We start from the raw sequence: 17,444 nt of genomic DNA on the forward strand, positions 1-17,444 counted from the left end.
ATATATGTGTGTACATGTATGTGTGCACACACACATATATATACATATGCATATATGTACAATACATGTTTGCAGTAGCTCCCTGGACTGCCCTTTCATTGCCCTTATGGGTACCATTGTCAAGCCCATCAGTGTGCCTGTTTACAGGTGGCTCTAAGCGGAAGGCCATTTGCCTGTTGCATTCTCAGAGAGTGGCCACATCACAAGTAGAGCTCTATGAGCTTGGATGAACCCCAAACAAATAGGAGGATCAGGGTTGAACACCAACTCAAAGGGGATATTTATTTGAAGCAGTAAACATAAAGCCATAGTATTTTCTTAGAGCAAGAGAAAGGAGAGAGACTTGTTGTTAACCTCTGCATTGGAAAACTATTTTAGTTTGATGGGCTTGGTGACTGGGAAGCCACCAGAACTGTGAAGCTCAGTTTGGGCAGAGCTGGAACGGCTTCCCTCCCCCAGCGCTTCCGCTCTCTAAAGGCAAAGCCTCATTTGGACTGCTGGATGTATTTCTGCATTTGTTTATGTCCATTTCCCTTCTGTCTTTGTCTATTTCTGACAACATAAAAAATTCAGAAGCGAAAATAGCTTTTCAGTGTCTCTATTTTTGGATTATCTTCTCATTCCTGCCCCTGAGCATATGACAATCAAAAATTAGTTGTACTGAAATTAAATAAAATGGTTAAGGAAAGGCTTTGCTCACATAGTCTTGTTGAAGTCTTTCCTATCACCCAGATGGGTCATCACAAAGTTCAAACCATCCTTCTGTTTTAAGATCTGTCCTCACACAGATAGACTGTGAGACTTTGTAGCAATCCTGGTCTGCATACTTTTGTAGCTAAACACACTTAAATGTGGGAACTGAAGCTTAAATCACTCCATGCCATGCAGCGTGTTCCTGAGTGAAATTTCCTTCAATTAGTTGGCTAATTTTTCTGTAATAAGCCTCGTATCTTAAGTGGTTAATTGTATTCTCCATTATCCTCTTGCCAAAGTACCTGTTACTTCCTCCCCATCCTTCCTTCTGAGCCAGGAGAAGACTGAGCCTGCCGAGAATTCCATGCAAAGTGTTAATGCCTGTTGGGTGCAGAGTCGCTGCCAAGTCACAGGCAGTGTTCAGAAGAGACCCAGCCCTTCCCGTGCCTCTTTCTTACATTTCAAAGTTAGCTCCCTGTTCAGAGGAAGTGGAAATATATTGTGGGATTTGGGGATTAGGATTCCAGATTAGGGTGATTTTTTTTCCTGATGATTGTTTGATTACATAAATTCATAGTGTTCTGATTTTCCAGTGTTTTCTACACTAAACATCCATCAATTGTGCAATTAATATGTCAAAAATCAACAGAAAAAAAAATCCTCTGAAAATAATATAAGAATGTGCCTCTCAAGAGGGTTTTCAACAATTACCCATCTATGGACATAGGTCCATGATCTTTCCTCTATAATTCTGAAAAGTTTTGTAGGGAAAAACATTTTTTTTAGTCAGGTTGGCATCAAAACTTATGGTTGCAAAACTTGACTTGGACTGATATTCATACTTGATATGAATATTCATAAGTAGCAGCAGAAATAGAAGTATATTTGATTATAGGGTATTGCCCCAGACCTCACTGAAAATGCCATACAGTATATGCTTTATAAACTGTGTTACCTCAATTAAATGCAGGATATTCTGAAACCTAGAACACATTTGGCCTTACAAATTTCAGATAAGTAATTTTGGCTCTAAAACAATTGCCTGATCTTGAACCTCTGAGAATACATGCCTCTTAAACCTCCCCATGTGGTTTAGGAACTGGAAAGAAAGAGACTGGAAGGTGTATGGAGAGGACTTTGAATGGGCCATCCTTAAAAATGATGGCTTAGAGGGGGTTTTCCTGGTGGTTCAGTGGTAAATAATCTGCCTGTAATGCAGGAGACACAGGAGACTTGAGTTTGATCCCTGGGTTGAAAAGATCCCCTGAAGAAGGGCATGGCAACCGACTCCAGTATTCTTGCCTGGAGAAATCCGCATGGACAGAAGAGCCCAGTGGACTACAGTTCAGGGACTCGCAAAGAGTTGAACACAACTGAAGTGACTGAGCTCGCACCCATGCATCCTTAAAAATGATGGCTTAGAGGGCCTTCCCTGGTGACTAAGTGATATAGAGTCCCCCCAGCAATGCAGAAGACACAGGTTTGGTTCCTGGTCTGGGAAGATCCCCACATGCTGCAGGGTAACCCTGCTCCACAACTATTGAGCCTGTGCTGTAGAGCCTGGGAGCCTCATCTCCTGACCCCACACACCCTAGAGCCTCTGCTCCACAACAGGAGGAACCACCACAATGAGAAGCCCTCACACTGCATTGAAGAGTGGCCCCTGCTTGCCACAGCCAGAGAAAAGCCCATGCTCAGCCACTAAGAACCAACACAGACAAAAATAAATAAAAGGATACATTAAATTATTAGCTTAGGTATTATGAATTTTAACGTATCTGTGCATCAGTTGCAAACTTGACACAGTGTTTCAAGAAACATGGCTTCAGTACCTCTTTGTGCTGGATTCTGTTCTGAATACTTTGGAAATTACAAATATGAATTTTAATTTTTCAGAAAACCTTTATCAAGCTAATAGGGCTGCCAGATTTAGGGCTGCCAGGGGATCTTTCCAACCCAGGGATCGAGTCAGTCTCCTGCCTCGCAGGTGGATTCTTTACTTGCTGAGCCACCAGGGAAGCCCCATCTGAAACATACTTATATTTAAAAGCAGGTTTTCCTCGTAGCTCAGATGGTAAAGAATCTGTCTGCAATGCAGGAGACCTGGGTTCGATCCCTGGGTTGGGAAGATCCCCTGGAAAAGGAAATGGCAACCCACTCCAGTATTCTTTCCTGGAGAATCCCATGGACAGAGGAGCCTGGCGGACTACAGTCAATGGGACTCAAGAAGAGTCGGACATGACTTAGCGACTAAACCACCACCATACATTTAGAAAATCATTTGTTGTTCATCTTAAGTTCACATTTAACTGGGTTTCCTCTATTTTATCTGGCAACCCTATAAACTAATGAAGTAGGCATCTTTACAGGGTAAAGTCAAACCAAATATTAGTTAGATGTTGTAAAATTACGTTTTTATTGGCATTCAAAAATTTTCTGTGTGGTAGTGAAATTATAATAGAGCCAGCGAGTTAAATTTCAGTTCCTTCCTTTGAGACTACAACATAGAGAAAATTTATTGTCTTTTAACCAGAGATTTGACAAAATAAAGTCTTGGATTTTTAAGTTTATTCAAGATTATTGGCAACTCCTGTGTACATGTTCAAATTACTAAGGTAAATTTATACCTTCTCCTGATCATTGGTATGATTAGAAGACAGTCATTTTACTTCTGATCTTAAAATTTGTCTTTCCTCTTTGAAAGCATTTTGGATGTTGGAATCTTACAGTTCTTTTGGGAAGAGGGGTTTACTTGAGGCATTTAATCTAAAAGTAAAAACTTTACATTTGGAATGTTACTTGTAAGAGAGGACTTTTATACTATGAAGGCAAGGTTCTAAGGTCAAATACCTTCATAACAAATTTTGATGGATTCTGTATTTTGTCCTAAGTCTTCATCCCAGAAATCAAATTTTAGTTCATTTTGTAGTTCTTTGGCTCTCACATTATTCTGGTTGGCTGAATCAGTGATTCTGGTTACGTATGAGAAAACCTGGAGAAGTTTTTTAAATGTTTCATCCCTAGCCTTATATCTCTGGAAAATAGTATATTTAAAAGCTCTCCCAGTGTATTCTAATGTGGTCAGGGCTGATAAGCACAGAACTAGCTAGATTGTACTTCATAGGGACAGTGATCAACTTACTTCTTTTCTCTTTCTCTAGTCCGTTTACAAATATTTATTGGCTGAGTGAATGAACAACTCACTGGGAAAGCAGATGTAAGCCCAACTCTATACAGCGCTTTTTACTTTCATTTGCTGGTGAAAAATTTACCTTTGGCCCTGTATACACTTTAGGAACATCAGTCTTCAATATGCAAAATAGGCAGAATCTGGCAATGAATTTATGACCCAACTGGATTTTTGCCAGTCCATGTAGAGAAGACAAGGCAATTGGAAAACAATGGAGGCAGCCGTGTCTCTAGGGAAGTCATGTACTGGTCTTTTTTAAATAAATGCCCCCCTGTACATCTGCATCTTCCTGGACTGTTCTGATTCCTGAAAGATTAATCTTATTCTTTCAACAAAATAATTTAAATTTGTTAAAATATTAAAAATGCAGTTTAAATCATTCATTTCCTGAAAATGGATTTATGAATCTAAGAAAAAATGGGCTGTCTCCCAATGTGATGTGGCAGCCTGGATGGGAGGGGAAATTAGGGGAGAATGGATAAGTGTATGTCTATGGCTGAGTTCCTTCACTGTTCACTGGAAACTGTCATCATATTGTTAATCGGCTGTAGTCAATAGAAAATAAAAAATTTAAATTAAAAAGAGAAAATAGCACTGTAGTAATTAAAATAGGTGACGTTACCAGTTTGAACCTGGGGAACGAGGATGATACCTGGTGTTAATATGTTACATGTAAAAAGCTAGACTCCCCGAACCCTGGAATGTCATGGGTGATACTTTCAGCTCTAATCAACCGCTTGCCTAGAGCTAATTTTTCTTTGAAAACTTCCTGGACAATAATTAGAAGAGAGGTATATTCATTTCTTTCTGGCTCAGCTGTTGGTCTACTGTTGGCTCTTGTAGGAGTGATATCAGCTCTGCGCCCCCTGTGATTTATAGCCTGGCCCATCTGCCACTAGTGCCTCTTCCATCCTTCCCCTCACTTCCTCTGCCCTAGCTTTAGCCCCACTGAGCTTTCGCTCTGAGACCGAGGTAGTGGCCACAGCACTACTGAGAACCACAGAGAAGCCGCAGGCGGTTTTGGTGGTTCCCGCTTGCGTAATTCTTGTAACCGCCTCCTTATGTGGGATTGCCAAACGTTTTGAGCACCTCAGAAGGAAGGCACTATGTAGACACAAGGTATGTTTTCCTAGTTGTTTATTTGTGCTTATTATTAACAGTTTACAAATTGGGAGCATTAGCGGAATAGTTGGGTTATTTCTTTGGAATTAAGACCTGTCTTTTAGGCCTTTTCATATTAGATGTTTCAGTGTTTTCTATCATACATGATTTTAAATCTTAGGGCTTTGCACATTTGCTATTTGATTGGAATAAATACTTTTCTTACTTGTTTACCTTTCTGTTTGGAACTGGAATGGGTGCAAATTCTGATGATACAGTACCTAGAAACAGAACTCTTTGTGGATAAAATTCTTTTGCTATGTAATAGGGCAATCTTTGATTTGCAAGTAAGGGAAATAGAACATTTTCTTAGCCAAAAGACAACAAGTGTTCTGTATTGTTGGTTTTATTAAGGGAAAAAATGATTAATTCTGAAGCTAAAGACTGACTGGTACTAGTATATTCAATTTTCTGTGAGGTAACACTTGAGAATCCTTTATTCTGTGAAAGACACCATTGCTTCTTCTTACTCCTACACAGCAGCTGTGCATAGTGAGCATGCTTCACATTAAAGACTCAGGAAACTTCCTTTCTTTTTTATTGTGAGATCTTAATTCCAAGACCAGGGATTGAACCTGGGCCCTTGGCAGTGAAAGCACCAAGTCCTAACCACTGAGCTGCCAGGAAGTTCCCTTGTAGGAAACTTTCTTGATTGTCTGCTAAAGTCTAAGTTGTAGAATCATTTTTAGGCTGATAAATGAGGTAAGAGTCTCAGTTTTATGACTTCTAGATTTAATCATTTCTAGAAAAGCACTTTTAAATCAAAATATACATTTCTAAAATACCCTCAAAATTTAAAAATGTAAGCCAAAAGTGGAGACTCAAGTGCACTGATGTAGGTATTGATGTCATATAGTTTTAGACTTAAAATACAACATCTTTTATAAGGAATTTACACATATGTTTACATAGGAAATCCCGACCATTTGGATGAAGAAATGAAAGCGGTATAAATTTATAGGGCTACTTCAAATCTTCATCTTTCAAAAAAATTTTTTTCTGTAATATGCTTGGAAGCCAGCTTTATTTCTACCAAATCAATAGTGAACATAACAAAGTCAAGTGGTGGTATTTTGCTTATCAAAGGGGCAGGGAACAGTGACAGAAGCAGGGAGATGTAAAACAGAATGCAGCTTTTCTGGTAGCACCACTGAAAGTGAGTAACCTAAAGGAGGGCTCCCAGGTGGCTCAGTGGTAAAGAATCCTGCGAATGCAGGAGATGCGGGTTTGATCCCCAGGTTGGGAAGATCCCCTGGAAAAGGAAACGGAAACTCACCCTAGTATTCTTGCCTGGAATATCCCGTGAACAGAGGAGCCTAGCGGGCTACAGTCCTCGGGGTGGCAGAGTCTGATACGACAGAGCACACACGCCTCAGCTCTTGGTGGTGTACCATCCCACTGAAGCGCTTTAGTTTAGGCTGAGGTTATACAAGGGGAGAATTAGATCTGAAAGTTACTTCAAGGGTCCAGAGCATCATAAAAGGAACGTAAGATGGGAAAACTGACACTTTTGTTTCTCAGTTTAAGAGGCAGCCTTATAAGACTGTGTAATAGTGTATTACAGTATTTGCCTATTACACCCTGGAAAACATCCAGGGTCACTTTGGAGTGTGTGACTGGGAGGGAGGTAGTGCTATCTTCTCTTTTCTTGTCTGTTCTCTGACTCCTTTACTTTTTCCCATAGTCCTCGTTTCAGTTATTTTTTATGTCAGTCTTTATAGGGAAGTCCTTATCTCCACAATAAATGTCACACCTTTAGTATATCTAAACTGTCTAACAAGTCTTCCTTTTGCTGCTTTGTCAACCTTGCATTTTTACTATCTCTCTCAATGTCTGAACTAGATGATCTCCTTGACAGCAGATTTTCTAGTTGCTTAAGCTCTGAGGTTTGCCAAAGAGCTGAAACTTCCAGATGACTGGAGTATCAACTTATGCACCTAACATGCCTCTAAGCTGAGAACAAAATTTAAATAGTTTCCAAAGTTTACTTAACACATGCCTTCAGCAAATTGGACTCTGACTGTGCTCAAGGTAAATCCTAGCCATCCTTTGTTTGGTTCCCTGGCAAGTGACTCTCTGCAGGGCTATCTTAGGAATTTGGTTGGCATTTCTTTTGTTCTTTGTTCACCATTGACCAACATGACCGTTGCTTCCTCTGCTTTTGTAACATGGTGGCAGGAAGGAAGGGAGGAAGGAAAGACGGGGATCAGTGCCAGCACCCAACGGAGTGGGCTGGGTTTGGAGAATGCAGAAATGGGGCCCCTTGTCTTTACTTCCACTTAGACCCCCTTATCTTAGTCACTAACAAGATATGTTTCTACATTCCTAGGATGTCTGGAGTTTGTGAGTTTGTTTATTTGTGTTATCCATGGGAAATGTTCACTAACGCCTGCTTGGGGTGTGAAGGTAACTTCTATTTTCTGATTTCTGAACTTCAGGAGAAGGTAAAGCTTGATGCTGAAAGGGAAAAACTAGAGAGGCTTCAGGAGCTTTACTCCGAGCAGAAGACCCAGCTGGACAATTGTCCTGAGTCCATGAGGGAACAGTTACAACAACAACTGAAGAGGGTCAGTAGCAAACAGGAATGTGCTAGTTGTTTTTTTGTTTTTTTTCAATGAAGTTCCACTTACCTTTGACTCCCTCCTTCACATAGCATAAATTTGCATAAACTCTGTTCATTAGATAATGTTTTAAATAGAAATATGCATGCTGACAGTACATATTATTCCTTGCTAATCGGTTATAAAATTCCTTCTTGGAATCCTTCACCTCATTAATAATGCAAAAACATTTCTAGTCCTTCTTTGAAACAAAAGAGAGCTGTCACTGATATGTAACCAGCAAGACTGTAGCATTTAAATCAGCTGACATTGTTTCCTGCATTCCATTCTCTACTGCATCTTGAGTACTAATTTCCCTTGTATTTTTTCCCCCCCGCCAGCTTAATTTTATACTCCTGTGCACAGATTTTTCTATTCTCTGGTTTGCTCCCCACCACCTCTCATCATTCTGTTTTTCTTTTCCTTTCTTATTCTTAGTGTCATTGAACTCATTAGCATGATCACATAATCAAACAAGACCCAAGATGCAGGGCATTCAATATTCAGGCTTCATAATTTTTTAAAATTTTATGCAGCATAGATTTTCTAGTTGAATTTTATCAGGCTGTTCTTCGATCTTTAATACTGGCAGTGTTGAAAAGACCTTGCTACCTGTCTTCCTAGGTGGATAGTTTTGCAAACACTAGGAAGACCACTTCATATTTCATAGCCTCTTGACAGCTGGGTTGTTTGCTCTAAACAGCAGCCCAGATAGGCTGTGACTATGGGGAGTCAGTCATTAATAGTTCTGGATCTCTAAAGGAGTATAATAGTAATTTGTCCTAAATAAGTAACATTTTATGATTCCACAGGTGTAGGAAAAACTAGTTTTACTCATATTACTATGTTTGTGCCTTCTTGGAAATGGGCAACTTGGTAAAAATCAGTTAAGATAGTATACCCTTGAAAATATTTAAGATGACCTTGAATACAAAAATGTTTGATACCCCTGAGTATCACTAGGTTATGAAAATTTATAGTTGAAGCTTTTCAAGGTATTGCACAGATGGAAAGAATCTTTCAGTATAGAAAGAAACCAGTACAGACAAGTTAACTACAGCTTAACAATTCTAATATTTGTAATTTGTACAATGTTGGATTAAAAAAAATTTCAAAACTGTTTCTTCCCCTTCATTGATTTTATTGTATACAGCTTAATTTGCTGTAAAAAGATAAAACTTCCTGTCCGTCAGTGTCCCAATTCGCTGAAAGTCTTATGATAAAAATGATTGGAAAAAGAAAAGTATTTGTAAAATTATTTTAGTTTGTAGTTTTTTTTTAATGTGTTTATGCCAATTCACAAAAGAGATTGGGAAACTGATTTTTTTATATTTGTTCACTATTTTTCAGTTTTTGTTATTGCTAAAGATTTTACACAGTCACCATAATGCTTTATTTAGAGTCAGAAACATGGTTATACATTTTGTTCTTCCCTTCCTTTAGTTATCTAGTTATTGCTTGTATTCTTTATAAATATTCAAATAAAAATTGGCAAATTCTATTAATAACTTGGAGTCAAGCATAATATAATTAGTTTGCTTAATCTAGATACTATAAGATAACTCATAAATTTCTGTATGTTCCAAGGATTTTGACTGCAAAAGTTGAAAGGAAATGATGCAGACAGCCTATTCCACTAATCGAAGGCAAAGACTCCTTCCTCTTCCTTTCCAAGCAGACTGCAAAATTTTTATCATAAAACCCCTTTCCTTAGGAGAGAAACTGGCTTGTGCTAGCTTTTGTTCACCTGATATTAAGAGAAATACTAATTCTGTTTTCCAGAGATGGACAATGATCAAAATGACTCTTCATCAGTCCTTTGGCTTAATCAGTAAAAAGTTCACTTACTTCATGAGAAGTCCATTCATACTGGAGCTTCCTGTGTTATCACAACTCATTTCCCTTCAGACTGCAAACACTCCAGAATAGCACTTCATTACAGAGCTTTCCCCAAGGCATTTAAGCTAAATTCAGTAATGTTGATTTTATTACAACTAACTTCATTAGGTGACAAATCAGACACGAGAAAATGAATGAATAGGAAGAAAATAATTTTCTTAGCCTATATGCAATCTCAAATATGTGAGCCAAAACTGCAAAATGACTTTGTGCATAAACACTATGGATTTATGACTGGGCTTCTTAACTCCTAAGTCATTGCTTTAGAGGCAGAATACAGTTTTCATCCAATGTTGATTTCATGGCCTGTGATTTAATGTAGTTGATAATTGGGCTTACCAGTCAAATCATAGAAGTGATATGAGAAAAAAAGCTGAAGATAAATGAGCCTTTCCTTTGCCAGCAGAGGCCTGGCTAGGATAGTTTTCTTGTGTTTTGATGTTTGTTCAGCTGAATGGTTGAGTTTGGTCTCTTGATTTTAAAAAAAATTCTATACAGTGATATCTACAATTAGGAGACCTTTTCTGTTTTCCTCACTAGGTCCACAATTAGTTTATCCTTTACTCTTGGATAAGTCATTCAACCTCTATGGGCCTCAGTATCCTCATGTATAAAGTGAGAAGTTTGTACTAGACAATTTTCATTGTCTTTTTTCCAGTTCAAAAAAGTATGCAAAAGAGTTTTTGAATATAGCGCATAAAGACAGAGAAATAGTAACACACTCTTAAAAAGTTTATAAACTTGCTTTCAGAGTTGGCCTTGAGCAGTCATAAAACTATTCCTGTAGTATCTCCTGGCCATAGCATATCTAGTCTCTTCTTTCAGTTCCTCTACTGAAAGAAAGCAAAGAAAACAAAGTTGTGCAGGTAAACTTCTGCCATGCATGCTGCGTGCTAAGTCACTTCAGTTGTGTCTGACTCTTTGCGACCCTATGGACTGTAGCGTGCCAGGCTTCTCTGTCCATGGGATTCTCCGGGCAAGAATCCTGGAGTGGGTTGCCATATCCTTCTCCAGGGGATCTTCCTGACCCAGGGATCGAAACCACGTCTCTTAAGTCTCCTGTATTAGTAGGCGGGTTCTTTACCACTAGCTACACATTCTCAAAAATGTTATTGGGAAGAAAAAATGACTTTCACTGAATTTTCTTTAACACATCTGTTTTATTTCCTTTCACACCTGGCCTTTGAACTTGCAGCCAGTAAGGACTTGTCATATTCTTTTAGTGGAGAAGTTTAGTTAAAATTTTCATTCAACTAGTCACACACTTGACTTTGAGCTTCCTGTATATATTATTCTGTGCTCAATTAAACTACTCCTGCCCCTAAATTCCATCTCTTGAATACTTATTCTTATCTAAAATCTTGTAACAGTTTTTTTTTTACCCTCCCAAGTTGTTTTTCTTTCACGGTGTAAGTTTATATACACACATTTCAATGCTTTAGATAACTTGATCAGATGATTACACCAGAGGAATCTGAGTGCTGAGCTTAGGTTTAATTTTAAACTTTCCTGCCTAGTGTGCTATTATTTTCATACAGTGGTTTAAATATTTACTAAAAATAAATTAGTGACTTTGTGACCTTCATGTGGTTAAAATAACACATGTTGCATATTAACCAGATGTGGGGCAAGCAATTTACTAGCGTAGTGTATATATTGTGAGCCATATGCCCACTTTGAGTGAACATTCTTTATAAACGAAAAAAAAAAAGAAACCTTATTAAAATTTTTGTCTCAATAACCTTTAGCCACAGGCCAAGTTTAATTGAAAGTCTTTAAAAACTTGAATATGGAAGCTTCTGTGAATAAATATATCACTGATGTTTTAAGACTGCAGATATTTTGTTTTAAGACATAACATTAGAGTTACATCTTAATTCCTTTAGTAACAACTAGATTTAGTCCAAATTCATTAATTCTTGTAGAAGTTATAAGCATGAAATCTCTGATAAATTTGAAATATCACCCAGTTACTTGAAACCAAAACTGCTTTACATTTGGCCAATTAAAATGTAAAGAAGTTTTGAGAAATGCTGAATGAGTTTTTCACCTTGTTTTTTCTGTTCTTAGGCTTTAAGAATCCACTGTCTGTGTTGGCATAATAATCTTGTTGCTATCGTGCTGGTTGTAATTTCATGGTAGCTAATAGTCCTTTTGTGAATCATCCCCAGAATAAAATTAATTCCAGAAGATAGAAAAATACTTCATTTAATTAAAATATTTACTTTATCACTTACATGAAAATCAGAGGGGGGGTAGTGTGTTTAAATACTGATAATAGACCTAATTTATCACAGATTTATCCAACTCTTTTTTTTTTTTTTTGAAATTTGAACAGAACCTGTACTTTAGTTAATAATACTGTGTCACATTTATTTTCCTGTTTTTTTTTAAACCAAGATAGTATTTCTTTATATTCTCAGAATTGAATTAAAAGATTCAATCCTCATTCAATTTTTTTTAAATCACTAAGATAATAAACTTTCTAGACATAGCAGTGATACTAGATGCCAAAATACATGAAACTATATCAAAGTTTTGAAAAATATAAATTAGAAATCTAGTATTCTATTCTTACCAAGTCAAACAAGTGGAACCAAAATGTCATAAATTTTTTAGTTAGGCAAAAATTCATGTTTTCTAAAATATATGTATCATATTATACGTACATACTATATGTGTGTGTGTGTGTGCATGCATGCGCATATACAAAAGGTTTTCTACTATGCTTGATAAAGGGTTGAGAAAGAACAACACAAAATCCAACTCTTTTTAATGTGTTGTTTGAAAAAAATGCCCAGGCACTTAGAGCTCTGAGTCACATAGCCCAGCTGCCTGTTTTTTTTTGGGGGGGGTCATTAATTATTTATAAATTATATATTTAAAAAGAATCTTCTATACATACCACATTTTATGGTTCTGTCAAAGGCTCCCCAAATCAGGAGGCTTTTTGTTTTCTCTGAGTAAATGGGAGAACAATTCATACCACATGTACCAGCCTCTGCTCAGGTCCAGTTTCACCCCTGTCTTCAGACATCTCATAGGTTAGAGAATGCCTCTTCTAGACTGATTTTTACGATTTCTGTTTGTTCTTAAATGTCCTGAAGTTTATTCCTAGACTAGCACTGCTTAACCTTTTGAGTCAGTCTTTGTGCTTTATGAACACTGTGGTTCCTACTGTTTCTAGTAAAAAGCTTTATAAACAATTTTAAGGGATTGACAGAAACCCATATAAGAACTCCGGTCTTCAAATGTTTTTGATGACTTCTCCCTTCACTAAAATTACTTGAGCATGCATTCCTATATGTACATACATATAGGTCATATAATGTTATAAATATGTGTATTATATGTATTGTATGCATGCTCAAAGTATATATATTCATTTTAAGGAATCTTACATATGTTACTTTACCTGAATGTACATTAGAGAACATTTATTGAGAAATTGTAAAGGAAAAGGAAAAACTAAAAATAAATATAAAGAAGGTCTAATATTTCTTCCTCACATCCCAAGTGCCTTGTGTTATATGCCATTTGAGTACATATATGTACCTCTGATCTGTTACATATGCCAACTTTTAAATCTTTTTTTTAAGGTTTATTTTTTTTAATATATTTATTATTAGCTGAAGGATAATTGCTTTATAATATTGTGTTGTTTTTTTTGCAATACATCAACATGAATCAGCCATAGGTATACATAAGTCCCCTCCCTCCTACCTCCCACCCTATCCCCTGAATCTTTTATTTTTTATAGTAAGCAACTTTGAAATATTGAATTTAGTCTTTATGCTAAAGTCTGATTTCATCTGGAAATTTGTGAAAAATAAGTTTCTCAAGAGATTATGTTACACCTTTGGTCTGCAGATAATGTTTAGGTTATTTATGGCTTTCTTTTTATGTTTCATGATCCATTTTAAAGCCACCTGGTAGAGTTAAAGCAAGAATTCCTACAACCAAAGAACAGTCTAAAACCAATGGTGAAATAATGCCCCCCTCCCACCCCTACCGCAGTCCCTTTCAGTTTCATCCTAGTCACCACTCTGGAGTTTAACTCCAAAGAGATGATTATCATGTTCTAATCCTGGTCAGTGTTGTAACTGCAAAGATATTTTGGACTTTCTGCTTTTATTTATTTTTTCTTCACGTTAAGAAGGCTGCAGCCATTCTCGTGTGTCTTGTTTTCATTCCATTTTCTCCAAAGGATGCCGACCTACTGGATGTTGAGAGCAAACACTTTGAAGACCTGGAATTCCAGCAGCTTGAGCGTGAAAGCCGTCTAGATGAGGAAAAGGAGAACCTGACCCAGCAACTCCTGCGTGAAGTGGCTGAGTATCAACGGAACATTGTTACTAGAAAGGTACTTTTACCAGGTGTTGTTCAGTGTAAAAAGTCAAAATATATATACCCCTTGCCATGAGACAATAGTGATTGTTAATATAGCTATAGCATGTGTCCATCTGTCTGTATATCTGTTATATCTGAATATCTTTGTGTGTTTTATTACATTTGGCAGATCATGGAGCCTGCCACGTGCATGCCAGCTGATGCTCCGAACTAGATAAAGTGAGACTTGGTATAGTTAGTGTTACCTGATGCTGTAGATGTATTTATGAATGTCTGATTCTTTTATGTGAACACCAAGGTAGAGAAAATCAGAAATCTAGATATTTATTTTAAATTATTTGCTTTTGCAATCATAGTAACTTGATTTAAAATAATTTGTTGAAAACTCTTTTGGAATTTCTGTTTCCAGACCCAATAGTTTTCAAAGCTGGCTGATAGCTTATTACTATTAGAAGCAGCCTTGGGGAATGCTATGCTAGTGACTGCCTCCACCCAACCCTGAGCACCCAGATGTCGAGTCCAGAATTCATCTCTTGTTCCAAAATTTATAATCCTCACCCCAGTGCTCTGTACTAAACCGATAAAATTAAGGGAAAGGACAATGGAGAACGTGACACTTTCAGTTTAAACAAGAAATTCCGTTGTTTTTCTTCCCATGAGGCATCTCCCAAGGTGAAGTCAGAAATTCATTTATGTTCTAAAACAAGATTTCCCATTGACTTATGGATACTTGAAATATACTCCAAATCACTTGGTCTTAGGTAAAGAAAAGCCTTGAGCTTGTGAGTTCAAAGAAACTGCTTCACAGTCTGGATAATAATAACTGCGTACCTAACATTGGGTGGGCTTCCCTGGTACTCTGCTGGTAAAGAATCTGCCTACAGTGCAGGAGACCCCATTTTGATTCCTAGATCAGGAAGTTCCCCTGGAGAAGGGATAGTCTATCCACTCCAGTATTCTTGGGCTTCCCTGGTGGCTCAGATGGAAAGAATCCACCTGTACTGTGGGACACCTGGGTTTGATCCCTGAGTTGGGAAGATCCCCTGGAGGAAGGCATGGCAACCCACTCCAGTATTCTTGAGTGGAGAATCCCCATGGACAGAGGAGCCTGGGCGGACTGCAGTCCATGGGGTCGCAAAGAGTCAGACGTGACTGAGCGACTAACCACACCTAACATCAATGAAATATGGTCACTGCACTTCTAGTTATAAACACTTCTCCCTTTTCCAGGACAGACAATAAACCCTTAAGTGTCTAATGTACATCTTTCTATGGTTGGTTTTTTTTCCTCCAGGAAAAAATTTCTGCATTGAAAAAGCAAGCTAATCACATTGTCCAGCAGGCTCAAAGAGAACAAGATCATTTTGTGAAAGAAAAGAATAATTTAATAATGATGCTGCAGAGAGTAAGTATTTCTTTTCAGTACTGGTGACAGCAAAACACAGGTTCCAGTTCAGGAAAAGTCGTTTCCATCAAACTAACTGCCTTTTAATGAATGAATTATAATTTAAGGAAGGTTTTTCTATATGCATCTTTATTTAATCTTCCACATTAATAAACTGATGCTCTGAATGATTAACTGTAATTCAGAAATAAGAAAAGACATTTTCTTCATGCTTTTTCCACAGCGTGAAATCCAAACTATGGGAAATCTGTATGTTTTCTGATTTTCTTCTTTAAAAAAAAATCTTATTTTTCATCAAATAGGTTAAACGTATTCTCAGTTGCTCTGGTGTTTTGAACTCTAATTATTTGCATATGGGTCTTCTTGGCAAATGCCACATTGGATTTAGTTTGGCTTAATTGATGAGGTGAATGCCCCATGTGGGTGTGGCAAGGTCATCCTCATCACAGGGACGGTGTCCCCATCTACCCAGCCTCTAATATGCTCCATGTAAAGGGTTTATTTTGTCCAAACTGCAGCCTAATTTTCTGATAATCTCTTAATTTCAGGGATAAGACGCAAAAAATTAAAGTTGATGGGGCTAGTCTCTGGACTGGGCCTTGCATGCAGGCCATTTAGCAATGGGACACTTGGGATCATGAAAATATGAGATGGACTCAGAGTAGAGTGCAGGAGAGAACAAATCTCAAATGATGGATTAAAGACAATGCTGTACCATGGTCCCATCTAGAATAAATGGAGCTGGAGCACTCGTTCCCATCTTTACTGCTTAGCCATTTGCAGGTTGAGAAGAGAAAATAGGCCCTTCACATGCAATCATGAGTTCACTTACAGTGCCTCTGTAGCCCACATGAATCCCTAGCAGTTCCCCTCCTCCTGCTTCTTCAGCACCTGGACATTGCCAGTTGAAGTTGGACTTTCCAACCCTATCCCCTGCTCTGGGGGTGAACTCTGGTGCTATTAGGCTCCCCACCACCTTTTGCACACAAGATTCAAAAGCACAGCTTAAATTAGATTGTATAACATATAATATTTAAGTAGTTGCTGAAATTTTAGCAAAAAAAGAAAAAAAATCTCTTAGTGATAGGTTTTTAATGGGTAAGCACAAAGTAGAAATAAGATCTCCTCATTAAAATACATAATTCTATTGTAAAAACTATGTCTTAAGATTTTTGTTTTCCCAAATTGGCCTATAGCTACACCTCAACCCCAATAAAAATTCTAGTGATGCTAAAATTTGCAGTTGATCTTCATTATTCACGGGGTCCGTATTTGTGACTCTACCTAATTACTAACCTTTGTAACCCTAAAATCAACACTTGTCATGCAGTCATTGATGGACAGGTGAGCACAGAACAGTGAAAATTTTGAGTCACTCAATGGACGTTCATATTCTCAGTTGAGGTTGAACAAGACAGTACTCTGCCTTCTTGTTTTGCTCTCATGCTGTAAGCAAATGTCCTTTTTGTAGACCATTTGGTGCCATGTTTTCATGTTTTTGTGCTTTTCATCGGTGATTTTGCTGTTTAAAATGCCTCACAAGTGCTAAAGTATTGTCTGGTGTTCTAAGGGCAGGAAAGTTGTGATGTGCCTCGTGGTGAAAATACATCTGTTAGATAAACAGCTTTCAGTCAGGAATTATAGTACTGTTGGCTATGAGTTTCATGTTAACAAGCAACATTGTCTATTAAATAAGATGTCTTTAAATGGAAACACACGTTAAGACAAAGTTCTGTAGTGATCGGTTGATGAAAATATTGTGACCAGATGCCCACAGCAACCCAAACTTATATTTCCCTTTGGAACAGTGGGTCAGTATTCACTGCTTCAGTGTTTGTGGCAACATTATAGAAGGTCATCACTGCAGATAATGGGAATCGAATGTACATGAAAATGTAAAGGGCATAGCATAGCCAAGACAACTTTGAACAAGAACAAAATTGGAGGATTTATACTATTTGACTTCAAGTTTTACTGTAAAGCTATAGCATTTAAGAGGGCGTGGTGCTGGCATACAAATAGACATATAGATCAGAGGAACCGAACAGAATCTAGAAATAGACTAACACATACAGTCTATTGATTTTTGACAAAGGTTCCAAGACAATCCAGGGGGAAAGGAAAGTCCAGCACATGGTGCTGGATC

At 37.6% G+C, this 17,444-nt stretch overlaps 1 protein-coding gene across 7 annotated transcripts in view; it reads left to right on the forward strand.

Moving 5' to 3' along the window:
* Window positions 1-17,444, forward strand: part of PHLDB2 (pleckstrin homology like domain family B member 2) — a 198,862-nt gene that overhangs the window by 145,480 nt on the left and 35,938 nt on the right. For 6 of the 7 annotated variants that reach the window (XM_019978192.2, XM_070787601.1, XM_070787611.1 and 3 more), the window contains 3 exons: window positions 7,483-7,611; window positions 13,751-13,906; window positions 15,188-15,298. In XM_019978192.2, the coding sequence (XP_019833751.2) occupies window positions 7,483-7,611; window positions 13,751-13,906; window positions 15,188-15,298 (396 nt within the window). The remainder of the gene's footprint in view (window positions 1-7,482; window positions 7,612-13,750; window positions 13,907-15,187; window positions 15,299-17,444) is intronic. The other variant, XM_019978254.2, reaches the window with a different exon arrangement.

The sequence above is a fragment of the Bos indicus genome, chromosome 1, assembly GCF_029378745.1.
Source record: "Bos indicus isolate NIAB-ARS_2022 breed Sahiwal x Tharparkar chromosome 1, NIAB-ARS_B.indTharparkar_mat_pri_1.0, whole genome shotgun sequence".
NCBI classification, from domain to species: domain Eukaryota; kingdom Metazoa; phylum Chordata; class Mammalia; order Artiodactyla; family Bovidae; genus Bos; species Bos indicus.